Source organism: Sus scrofa, chromosome 2 (assembly GCF_054392235.1).
Source record: "Sus scrofa isolate SSC_HxYL_T2T_F1_AM1 chromosome 2, Sscrofa_HxYL_maternal_Yorkshire_Landrace_v2.0, whole genome shotgun sequence".
NCBI lineage: Eukaryota > Metazoa > Chordata > Mammalia > Artiodactyla > Suidae > Sus > Sus scrofa.
The window spans coordinates 29,179,289-29,191,625 of NC_139384.1; the positions used below are offsets into that span (position 1 = coordinate 29,179,289).

Below are 12,337 nucleotides of genomic sequence, written 5' to 3' on the forward strand. Positions count from 1 at the left end.
TTAAATAAATCTCACTTCTATTGCTTTCTAGTTGCAACACTGTGGGCAAATTTCTTAAAGGTGCTAAAACTCAGTTTCCTCATTTTCAAACTGGGGAAGTTAAGGTTCCAACTATACCACAGGGCTAATAGGATTAAATGAAGCACTTAGGCTAGCGTCTGGTACATCATAAGATATGGGAAAGTGGACTGCTGATGGCAGATGGCAGAGCAGGAGAGAAGCAGGTAGAATGGGAAGCTCAGAAGAGTAGCTTCTGAGTGCAGCAAACCTAAGAGCTGCTGGAAATTACAGGAGATGCTCAAGGATGACCAGAGGCCCTGGCATATTCCATTGGGTTGGGACTGCCCTTCCCACTGCTGAGAGGCTGCTGACACTACATTCTTACCACCTCAACTTAGGTTCTTTTAGGATCCAAGGAATAGGGAATGCTAACGTAGCTGCTTGCAGAACTCTAATACAGAACTAAAATTGGTAAACTGCTTAGAATCAAAGAACTTTCCTATAATGATTTTTAACTCTACAGTTAAAGGAGACTCTGCAATCTGACCTAATCTCAATGGAATTTCACAAAACCATGAAAATACATGTATTCTCACTGCTGCTAAAAACCATTTAGAAACAAAGGCATCCGGGATCCTAGAAAACCAGCCTCTACCACTTTAGCTTTTGAAGTGGCCAAATACCACTTCTCAATTAAGAAAAACAGCTGCATTTTTATCTATAAAAACAGTCTGCAAATCTTTCCAAAGAGGAGTGAAGAAAGATTTAAATATGTCCACTCCACTAAGGTCCTCTCTAGTTATATTTAACTCTATGATACAAGGCTATGCCTCTTAAACCAGGTTACCTTACTCTCATTTATATATTTGGGGCAAGTAGGGCAACATATTTATATAGCTTCCCAAAGAAGTCAGCTTCTACTTTTATCCCCCTTATAACTTATTTTACCACAATACATACCACAGGTCCTTGATAAATGAAAAAACAATCACCTGTTCAACTGAATCGGAAATTTGCAAAGTTAACACTTTACGACCTGTGATACTTCTGCCAAAAAATACCCTTGGAAAGCACTGAGGTTGTCAGAGCTGACCTAAGACCTGTGTTCTTCCCTATTCAATGCGATATTTTTGGTGAAATCTGATTCTTCCATATTGGACTGACAAAACTGCTTTTAAAGGAGTCCAGAAAGAATAAAGTACTTTTGCTCCTGGAGCACTAAGTATGTTTACTGGTCTCAATTCTAGAGAGGAAATGAATAAAATAAACTTTTAAGAACAAAATGCTGTAAAAAGTGAGGTCTGTCCATTACCACTTTCACAGAAATATAGTTTCAGCTTTAACTTTAAAATCTATCTAAAATACCATCTTTAGAAAGTTGAATTATAGACTTTGGGAAATAAAGCAGTTGTTCCTAACTTATATGTATGTTTGCTTCTGGATTTCTGAATGTAAAATGTTCTTAAAATGGGTTATACCTGGATAAAAACCTATATACATAACGGGTAATCACTCAGAAATACCAAAAATATTTATTATTAAATTTTTTTTTTTTTTTTGCTTTTTAGGGCTGCACCTGCGGCATATGGAGGTTCCCAGGCTAGGGGTCTAATCGGAGCTACAGCTGCCAGCCTACATCACAGCCACAGCAATGCCAGATCCGAGCCGCGTCTGCAACCTACACCACAGTTCACAGCAACACTGGATCCTTGAGCGAGGCCAAGGATTGAACCCGCAACCTCATGGTTCCTAGTTGAATTTGTTTCCACTGTGCCACAACGGGAACTCCAGAAATACCAAAAATATATATCACACAAAGATATACATATCTGAGTGTAACCAGATCATATCAAGACTTTTCTAGAAGGCAAATTCTAATGTTTTGAAAGTACGGTATTGCTTAAGACCTACCTTTACAGAGTCAGCAATTTCCTGTAGACCCTTAGCAGCAGCATCTTTTATGATTGGGGTAATTAAACCTTTATCTGTTGCCACCGCCACTGAAATGTCAATAAAAGGTAGCTGCTTGGGGCCCTCTCCATCCCAGCTCGCATTAACGTTTGGCATTTGCTAGAAAGCAGAAGTGGAAAAAACACGTTACTAAAGAAGTAGCTGGAGACCAAGGTTGTTACAGAAAAATAACTAACATTATTATTTTTATTTTTTTATTTTTTTTTTTTTTGTCTTTTTGCCATTTCTTGGGCCGCTCCCGCGGCATATGGAGGTTCCCAGGCTAGGGGTCCATTCGGAGCTGTAGCCACCGGCCTACGCCAGAGCCACAGCAACGCGGGATCCGAGCCGCGTCTGCAACCTACACCACAGCTCACGGCAACGCCGGATCGTTAACCCACTGAGCAAGGGCAGGGACCGAACCCGCAACCTCATGGTTCCTAGTCGGATTCGCCAACCACTGCGCCACGACGGGAACTCCAACATTATTATTTTTAAAAGTGCATAGAGCTAGACTGAAGAAAATAAATAAAAATTTGATTTGAAATAAGCAGTTTGGACCTCTATGTTGAACAGACTTTATTTTTGAGAAGAATAACTAAACATAGTCTTTTTTGAAGCAAGCATGAGGAACTTCTGACGATGTACATTTGGATCTTTTTATATCATGGTTAAGAAAGGGGCTTCCTTTGTTAAACCTAATTGCTAGGAAGTATTTAATGTTTGTTAACCCTCTTGCCTCACATGATGACCGACATGACCCTGAGGAGAAGAGGGGAGGGTGGAGGGGTAAGGACATTCAATCACTTTATTTCTGTGGCATGAGGAAACCTGATATTCTATGGTAGCCCTGGGAGATATTAGCAGGCCCCTTAATAAATGACTACTCTTTTTAAGAGCGGTTTCCTAGGCTTCATAAACATATGCCATTTTCTATATATGAGCATGTATATATTTAATATACATACAACTTCACTAAGGATGAAAAGAAAAAAACAGAGGAAATGACTAAATGCCTGGAAACTGTGTATTGATAAAGTTGCCAAATAGCACATGAGAAAATGATGCCAAAAATAGAAATCAAGAAATAATTTCTCCTCTCAAAAATTCATTGCTTTCTACTAAGGTCCAAAACTCATAGTAAGTCATTTAGTAAGCACAGCAAACCACAATTTGATTCCATCCAATCTATCAAATTTTACTTCTGACCACTCCCCTAAGATGGATTTTCACTTTCCTCAGGCGTCTCACTGTTATGCTACATTCATTTCCATTTCATCACTGTTAATTGCTCTTTTCACTTCTCCATCTTTCAAGGCTCAACTCTTCCATTCACCAATGCCACTATGTCAAAATAATAAACAGTAATGTCCCAACTCCTTAGAAGACTTTAAATTCTTCACAGACCAACAATGAAGAAGAAAAAAAAAAAAAACTTTCACAAATGAGTATCTGGCAAATAAATTTAATTAGAAAGTTATGTAACAAAAACCTTTGGGATAAAGCTTTCAAAGGGAAAGCATCTTAAACCTTCTTAGGAATAAAAAGTAATTATAATGAATTACACACTCAAGTTTTCTAATAAAATATTTCTAACCAAAATAAACCTAGGAAAAGGAAGGAAGGAACATATAATGAAACAATGTAAAAGGAGTGACAATACAAATATGTAGTAATAAAAGTGAAATGGAGTTCAGACTAAACCCCAGGCACTGAGGACTTTAAAAATTTATAGGAATGAAATGACGCCATTTGCAGTAACATGGATGGACCCAGAAATTATCGTACGAAGTGAAGTCAGACAAATATCATATGAGATCACTAATACATGGAATCTAATTTTTAAAATGATACAAAAGAACTTACAAAACAGAAACAGACTCAAAGATTTAGAAACCAAACTAATGGCTACCAAAGTGGAAACATGGGTGTGTGCGTGCTAAATGAGGAGGCTGGGATTAACATATACACACGGCTATATATAAAACAGACAAGTAACAAGGACCTACTGCATAGCACAGGGAAATCTACTCAATATTCCGTAATAACCTATAAGGGAAAAGAATCTGAAAAAGGATGGATCTATGTATAACCAGTTCATTTTGCTGTACACTAGAAACTAACACATTTTAAGTCAATTATAATCCAATAAAAATTTTTTTTTTTGGTCTTTTTTTTTTTTTTTTGCTATTTCTTGGGCCGCTCCCGCGGCATATGGAGGTTCCCAGGCTAGGGGTCGAATTGGAGCTGTAGCCACTGGCCTACGCCAGAGCCACAGCAACGCGAAAAATTTTTTTAAAATGTTAGGAAACAAATGCAAATGACTTTAGGCTAATAAGTATGGAAATCCAGAGGAAATGCATGATTTTCTGCGAATACGTACATTTCTAAAATTGATTCAAGAAAAAGCTGAAAACTAAACAGCTTGATAATTATGGAGGGAGAAAAAAACAGGAAAGTTGCCAAGGCCCCCTCCTCAAAATAGAACTAAACGCAGATACTTTTACTGAATTCTATAAAGCTTCAAAAAATAAAAATTTTTATGATACAGAAATAAACACACAGAAAGGAAAGGGACAACACATCCAAACTTATTTTATGAAGCCAAAGATTTAACATAAAAGAAAAGCTTGAAAAAAAGCTAGCACACAATTTAAATTACAATTTACGGTTTGTTACAGATATATAAAATGAAATATTAATAAATAGCTAATGATCCCTAGAGAGTCACTTGAAGAAGGCAAGAAAGATTCATAATTAGAAAATCATCAATGTAACTCAAAATATTATTTGGTCAAAAGATAAAAACCATATGAACATTTTGATATCAAATGGCTGAAAAGGCATGCCTTTAAAATTCTGATTGTACTCTCCAGGAAATAAAAATAAACTCATTATAAATGAACTTCATTTTCTTATTTCTATAAATTCATTAAAAATGAACTTCATTTTTTTATTTTTATTTTTTATTTCTATTTTATTTGGTTACATTCGAGGCATGAGGACGTTCCTGGGCGGGGGATGGAACCCACACCACGGAAGTGACTTGAGCCTCAACAGTGACAACTTCAGAGCATTAACCTGCTGAGCCACCGGAGAAATTCTAAATGCACTTTAAATATAGCTCTTAATAAGCGGTGACCCAGAAAATAGCCTAGTCACAGAAAGAAGGCATGACAGCAAACGGTGCTGAGCAGGAAGTGAGGAAGCCTGGGTTTTGGATCTACCTCTCTAGGCAGAAACCTCTCTGAACTGCAGGCTCTGAAGTTCACCTGCCTTCTGGCCACGCCCACTGGGACACAATTAAGCTTCCCGAACTTAATTTGTCCCAAACCCAATTCTGCCTCAAACCCTGCCTCAAAGCTGCTCTTCTCCCATTTTCCCAATCGTAGTGGATGGAAAATTCCATTCCTGCCACTGCTTGGGCCAAAATCTCTGTCTTTCTTTCGCTCACACTCCACACCCAATCCATCAGCAAACCCGGGTGGCTCTGCTTTTAAAATGCATCAGCATCTCCATTTGACCCCAGCTCCACGGCTACCACCATAGTCCCACCATCCACAAGGGCTCCCCGCTGACACGCTGGCCTCCCCACAGGCTGTGTTCCACACCAGCAGTTTTAAGTCAGATCATGTTAGTCTTTCATGCAAAACCCTCCAAAGACTTCCTCCTGATCCTGAATAAGACCTGCTCCTTCCCATGGCCAGCAGGGCCTCCTGCACCTCGGGCCCCCTCAGCCCCTCTCTTCTTTTACATTTAACCTCATCTCCCACCCGCCCCACTCCTGCGAGGTCCACTCCAGACACACCTCGCCCCCAGAACCACGTCTCTGAGCGACACAACCCACTCCTCACAGCCTCCAGGTCTGCTGTCCCCTCTGCCGGGAGTGCTCTTCTACCACCTCTCTACAAGGCGCCCTCTCTCTTTCTGCAGCCCTTGCCTTAATTAGCCTCTGCCAGGTGATCACCCTAAGGACTGAAAATAACACTGCTAGTTACCTTCTCCCCTCACCCTGCTTTCTCTAGCTCCTCAGCACTTTCATTAACTGACATATGTATCTGCCTCTCTCCACTAGACTGTAAGTCCCAGGAGAGCTGAAAATATGCAGGCTTTTTGTTCACTACTATATGTTTGAAGCCCAGGGTTTAGCACAAGAAGGGGGAATCAATTAGTATCTGTAGACTAAATAGTCTTTCTTTTGCCATAATTAGTTGTAAGCCTTTTTAATTCTCAGTTTCTTCATCTGTAAAACCGAGGGAGATTACACGATAGAATACGTTTAGCACTAAAATTATAACATTTTTGTGACTTAAAAATAAGAGTTCTGTTTATCATATGAAATCGCAAGACATGAGACTACTTTAGAAGCCAAAATTACGTGGGGTTTGCCACTTACCTTAAGGGTAACAGCTGCTGCCTTGATGATAAAGTCATTTACTGATACTTTAATGTCATCTGAAAGAAAACAAGCATATTAAAATTAGTGTTCATAATAAAGCATTTGCATTATTTGAGATCCTGGATAAATATTAACCATGAATGTAAAAGTTTACTCCTGGGCCTGATTACAGTTCTTTTAAATTGCGCAGATAGCATACTCAAGAACTTAAAGGATATATTATAACTACAATCAGAAAGAAAAGAACAACTCCTGTGTCTCTTAAAAAGACAAATGGCCTTGTCTATGGCATGTACAGTCAGGAAGTTTACATGATGATTCATTTTTTTCCCCACATCCTTTTCAAATGTCCGTATCCTGTATATGCTTTATAATTCCCTGATTATATCAAAACAGTGGTACATGCAGTCACTTTAAATTAACAAAAGAGAGAGAGAGAGAAAGAGAAGGGAGACATTCAGAAATTTCTTTTTACTAACGAGGTGTACAAGGAAAGAAATTTAGGACTACTGCATTAAACAAGAGCTGCTTTTTAACTTAACAAAAATAGGATACAGTAAATGCCAGAGATGAAGCAATGTTGGCATGGGTCCTGATGCAATGAATAAAATGAGGTTCTCTGTCTAGTTTTATGGTGAATCCATTTAAATCAATTTCCTTCCTTAATACATAATGATTTTAAGATAAAGCTGGGGCCCCCTCCCTTCCCAAAGAGCTGATCATAACTAAAGCATCTGGTAAGCCTTTTCCCAGTGGGCATGAAAGCGTTGGAAAATGTAAACTACATGTGATTCTTTATTGCAACAGCTTCCAGAAAGAGACTTTAAGATCAAGATCTAGTCAATGGTATGTGGCAGGATATACAAATCCTGTTACTATAGCATAATGGAATTTTACGTGAACAACCGCTCATACCAAAGGCATGCTAAGATTTCACAAAGACACTGGATTCGTTACCATAAACCTAAATATTGCCTGACTGTCATGGTAACTGTCAGCTGCTCTTCTAATACACACCACTTACAAATCAGATCTCCAGAAACACAAACATTTTGGTTTGCTTAGAATCCCTTTAGGAATAAATATATAAATGGATTTCCAGTGCTTAGGTGTTTAGTGAAAACCACGTACAAAAGATTTGGTCTGCATAAATTCACATATGCAGACAGAAGACTTTATGAAGTCACTGTGCTTGCCTCTCTCAGCCTCCTTCTCACTTTGTCTACTTTCCATAGGGTGTCCACAGCAAAGACTTCCCAAATCACCTACCAGCTGCTGGTTTCCAAATCTACTGCCCTATACCCACAGTCCTCACCCAAAATCTCCCACCCTCATCATGCTCCTACATTTGACCATTTTCTCCATCTTGAAACATGTTCTCTTTCTGGCTTCTGTGTCACTAGACTCTCCTGGTTTTATTCCACTCTGTGCTCACTCACATTTAGTCCCTGCCTCTCAATGTTGACATCTTCCCAGGTAATACCTTTCAGTTCGATACCCTTTATATGACAATGATTTCTCCAAATTCCATCTCTAATCCTGATGGCTCTGGAGCTTCAGACTCATACAGCCACTTTCTCACATGACATTTCCACTTACATGTCTAATAGGCATCTCAAATCTAACATGTGCAAAGGAGATTTTTTCAATTCCTTTATTTATTTATTTATTTTTGTCTTTTTGCCTTTTCTTGGGCTGCACCTGTGGCATATGGAGGTTCCCAGGCTAGGGGTCGAATCGGAGCTGTAGCCGCTGGCCTATGCCAGAACCACAGAGCTGGCCTATGCCAGAACCACAGCCACAGAGACGTGGGATCCAAGCCACGCCTGGGAACTAGACCACAGCTCACGGCAACACCGGATCCTTAACCCACTGAGCAAGGCCAGGGGTCGAACCTGCAACCTCATGGTTCCTAGTCGGATTCGTTAACCAGTGCGCCACCAAGGGAACTCCCAATTCCTTTATTTTTAAATGAAATTTAAAACCTACAGAAAAAGGTTTATTTTAGTATTGAAATTTTCCATACAGAAAGGAGACCATTAGTACCATTTATTAAGAAGAGAGTAGGAAATACACTGTGAAGGGAATAGCAAATATTCTCATTTGCATATTGTTACAAAATAAAGTATGGAACACACTTATAGAATGTTGTATGCTATAACCTTATATAAGAAAGAGGAGTGGAGATACCCAGACAACGTAGATTTTTTGAAGACACACCAGATAATCCTAACTGAAAGGATATACCAAACCTGGACCACGCAAAGATATTACAACAATCCATACCTCCACTGAAACAGTACTGTTTCCTGCCTCATGAGAGGCATTAGCCTCCATATCATAACTAAGTATGATCTCAGATCTATAATGGAAGCGTCCAGACTTAACCTTTTGAATACTGATCCGTCTCTCTGAAATAGGTTTCCATTTGAACTGTTAAAAGCTGTCAGGTTTGAAAGGCTTGTACCTAAACTGATCTATCAGTCCTGCTTTCATTTAGGATGTAGAAAGCCACAAGAGAAAGTTGTGCCCATCCTAAGAAGGTGAAAGGAAGTGCAAAATAAACTACAAAATCATAACTTTCTTGGGGCCCTTCAGGAGCTAAGGTTACACCAAGCTTTACATCTACGAGTTATAGACATAACATTTACAATTAGAGTTCCAAGGAGAAAACACATTAAGCAGAAGATAATGCTATTTTTATGTAAAATAATGAAACAAAAAAACCTGTTCCCTCAAAATTCTAAACCCAGCAGAAATAGCTTTCAAAAATGAAGGAGATACATCCATTAGAATGGCTACTATCAAAAAAAAACACAAAAAGTAAGTGTTGGTGAGGATGTGGAATAACTGGAACTCTTGTGCACTGACAGTGGGAATGTAAAATGGTGCAACCACAATGGAAAACAGTATAGAGGGTACTCAAAAAACTAAAATTAGAATTTACCATAAGATTCAGCAGTAACACTTCTGGGGGTATAACCAAAAGATCTGAAAGCAGAGACACAAAAAGATATTTGTACATCTATGTTCACACTGGTATATTCACAACAGTATATATATATAAAATAGAGTATCACTCAGTCATAAAGAGGAAGAAAATTCTAACACATGCTACATTATGAATGAACCCTGAGGATAAATATGCTAAGTGAAATAAGCTAGGGAGCTCCCGCTGTGGTGCATCAGGATTGGCAGCATATTGGGAGCCAATGGGATGCAGGTTCGATCCTCAGCCTGGCACAGTGGGTTAGGGATCTGGTGTTGCCGCATCTGTGGCTTACACTGTGACTGTGGCTCCCGATCCCGGTCCCAGGAGTTCCATCTGCCATGGGGCTGCCCAAAATGACTCCCCAAAAAAGAAATATGCTAGTCGCTAAAGGACAAGTACTATATGATTTCATTCAAATCAGATAGGAGTCATATTCATAGAGACAGAGTAGAATAGTGGTTGCTAGAGGCATAAAGGGAAGAAGGAATTACTGCTCAATGGGTACAGACTTTCAGCTTTGCCCAGTGAAGAGTTTTGTGAACATGGATGGTGGCAATAGCTACACATTAGTGTACTTGATGCCACTGAACTTTATGCCTGAAAATGGTTAGGATGGTAAATTTCACACCATGTATATTTTACCAGAATTCATAATTAAAGGAAAGGAAAAAATGGAGGAGAAAAAGACTTTCCTAGACAAAACCTGGAAGAATTTATTGCCAGCCAACCTGTACTACAAGACATATTAAAGAAAGTTCTTTAGGCAGAAGTGTGATATCAGATAGCACTCTGGATCCATACAAAGAAATGAAGAATGACAAAAATGATAAAAATATGGGCAAATACAAAAAGACTTTTTCTTATTTTAAAAACTTTAAATAACTATATAGCTGATTTGCTAAAGTAAAAAAATTATATATATATACATATATATTCTGGAGCTTACATCACATGTAGACATAACATATGAATAAAGCATAAAGGATGAGGAGGGAATACACATACTATAAAGTGTTTACATTATAGATGAAGTGGTACAATAAAAATGTGAAGGTAGATGTGATAAAGAATTATATTGTAAACCCTAAAGGAACCATAAAAAATAAACACATGAATAAATAATGAGAGCGAGAGATAAAATAGAGAATAAAACGAAATCATAAATAAAAAAGTAATCCAAAATGAGACAAGACACAGGAAACAAAAGAATAAGGATGGGACAAATTAAAATACAGGGCAATAATGGTACAAAGGAAAAATAAAGAACAAAATCACTAAATGTGAAAGGTTTAAACCTTAATAAAAAGAGAACATGGGACTGGATAAAAAAGTGAGAACCAACTATATCCTATTTACAAGGAACCAGTTTAAATACAGGCGTGTCTCATTTTACTGAAATTTGCTTGATTGCCTTTTGCCTTTAGGAAGCTTTGTGGCGACGCTGCTTCAAGGAAGTTTATTGGGGCCATTCTCCCAGCAGCATTTGCTCACTTCATGTCTCTGTCACATTTTGGTGATTCTGGCAATATTTCAAACTTTTTGGTTACTATTATATTTGTTATGATGATCTGGGATCGGTGATCCTTGATGTTAACTACTGTTGTTTTGGGGGTGCCTTGAACCACACGCATTTATGATGGTGAATGTAATCGATAAATGTTTGCATGTGTTCTGGCGGCTCCACCGACTGGCTGTTCCTTTTTCTCTCTTCTTGGACCTCCCTATTGCAAGATATAATATTGATATTAGGCCAGTTAATAACCATTCAGTGGTCTCTAAGTGTTCAAGTGAAAGAAAGAGTCACATATCTTTCACTTTAAATCAAGAGTTAAAAATGATGAAGTTTAGTGAGGAAGGAATGTTGAAAGCTGAGAAAGGCCAAAAGCCAGGCCTCTAGCACTGAACCAATTGGCAAAGCTGTAAATGAATGGAAAGGCAAAGTTCTTGAAGGAAATTAAAAGAGCTGCTCCAGCGAACACATGAATAATAAGAAAGCAAAACAACTTTATTACTGACATGAAGAAAGTTTTAGTGGTTTGTATAGATGATCAAATCAGCCACAATATTTCCTTAAACCAAAGCCCAATCTAGAGCAAGGTCCTAACTCTCTGTAATTCTACAAGGCTTGAGAGAGTTGAACAAGCTACGGAAGAAAAGTTTGAAACTAGCCGAGGTTGGATGATGAAGTTAAGGGAAGAAGCCATCTCCGTAACATAGAAGTGCAAACTGAAGCATCAAGTGCTGATACAGAAGCTGTAGCCAGTTATTTGGAGGATTCAGCTAGGATCATTAATGAAGGTGGCTACACTAACAGATTTTCACGTCGACAAAACAACCTTCCATTGAAAAAAGACGCCATTGGGAGCTCCCATTGTAGCTCAGCGGGTTACAAACCCAACTAGTATCCATGAGGATGAGGTTTGATCCCTGGCCTTGCTCAGTGGGTTAAGGATCCAGCATTGCTGTGAGCTGCAGTGTAGGCCACAGAGGTGGCTTGGATCTGGTATTGCTGTGGCTTTGGCATAGGCTAGCAGCTGCAGCTCCTGTTCAACCCCTAGCCTGGGAACTTCCACATGCCACAACTGTGGCCCTAAAAAGCAAAAAAAAAAGAAAGAAACAGAGAGAGAGAGAGAGGAAAAAAAGCAAGTAAGCAAGCAAGCAAGCAAGCAGCCATCTAGGATTTTCATAGCTGGAGAGGAGAAGTCAATGCCTAGCTTCAAAGCCTCAAAGGATAGGCTGACTCTTGTTAGGCAGTTGGTGATTTCTAAGTTGAAGCTGTACTAATTTACTATTCTAAAAATCCTAGGGCCCTTAAGAATTACACTAAATCTACTCTGCCTGTGCTCTATAAATGGAACAACAAAGCTTTGATAACAGCATATCTTTTTACAACATGGTTTACTGAATATTTTAAGCTTGAGTTCCCATCATGGCTGAGTGTTAACAAACCCAACTAGGATCCACGAGGATGTGAGTTCGATCCCTGGCCTCACTCA

The 12,337-nt window shown here is 38.8% G+C and overlaps 1 protein-coding gene across 2 annotated transcripts in view; it reads right to left on the minus strand.

Moving 5' to 3' along the window:
* PDHX (pyruvate dehydrogenase complex component X) overlaps positions 1–12,337 on the minus strand; it is an 80,537-nt gene that overhangs the window by 6,156 nt on the left and 62,044 nt on the right. Inside the window, exons 8-9 of one of the 2 annotated variants that reach the window (XR_014837092.1) lie at positions 2,429–6,405; positions 1,912–2,142 (exon numbers count right to left, since the gene is read on the minus strand). Coding sequence is in view for 1 of the 2 variants with exons in the window: in XM_003122869.5 (XP_003122917.3) it covers positions 1,912–2,070; positions 6,347–6,405 (218 nt within the window). In the remaining variant the exon portion in view is untranslated. The remainder of the gene's footprint in view (positions 1–1,911; positions 2,143–2,428; positions 6,406–12,337) is intronic. The other variant, XM_003122869.5, reaches the window with a different exon arrangement.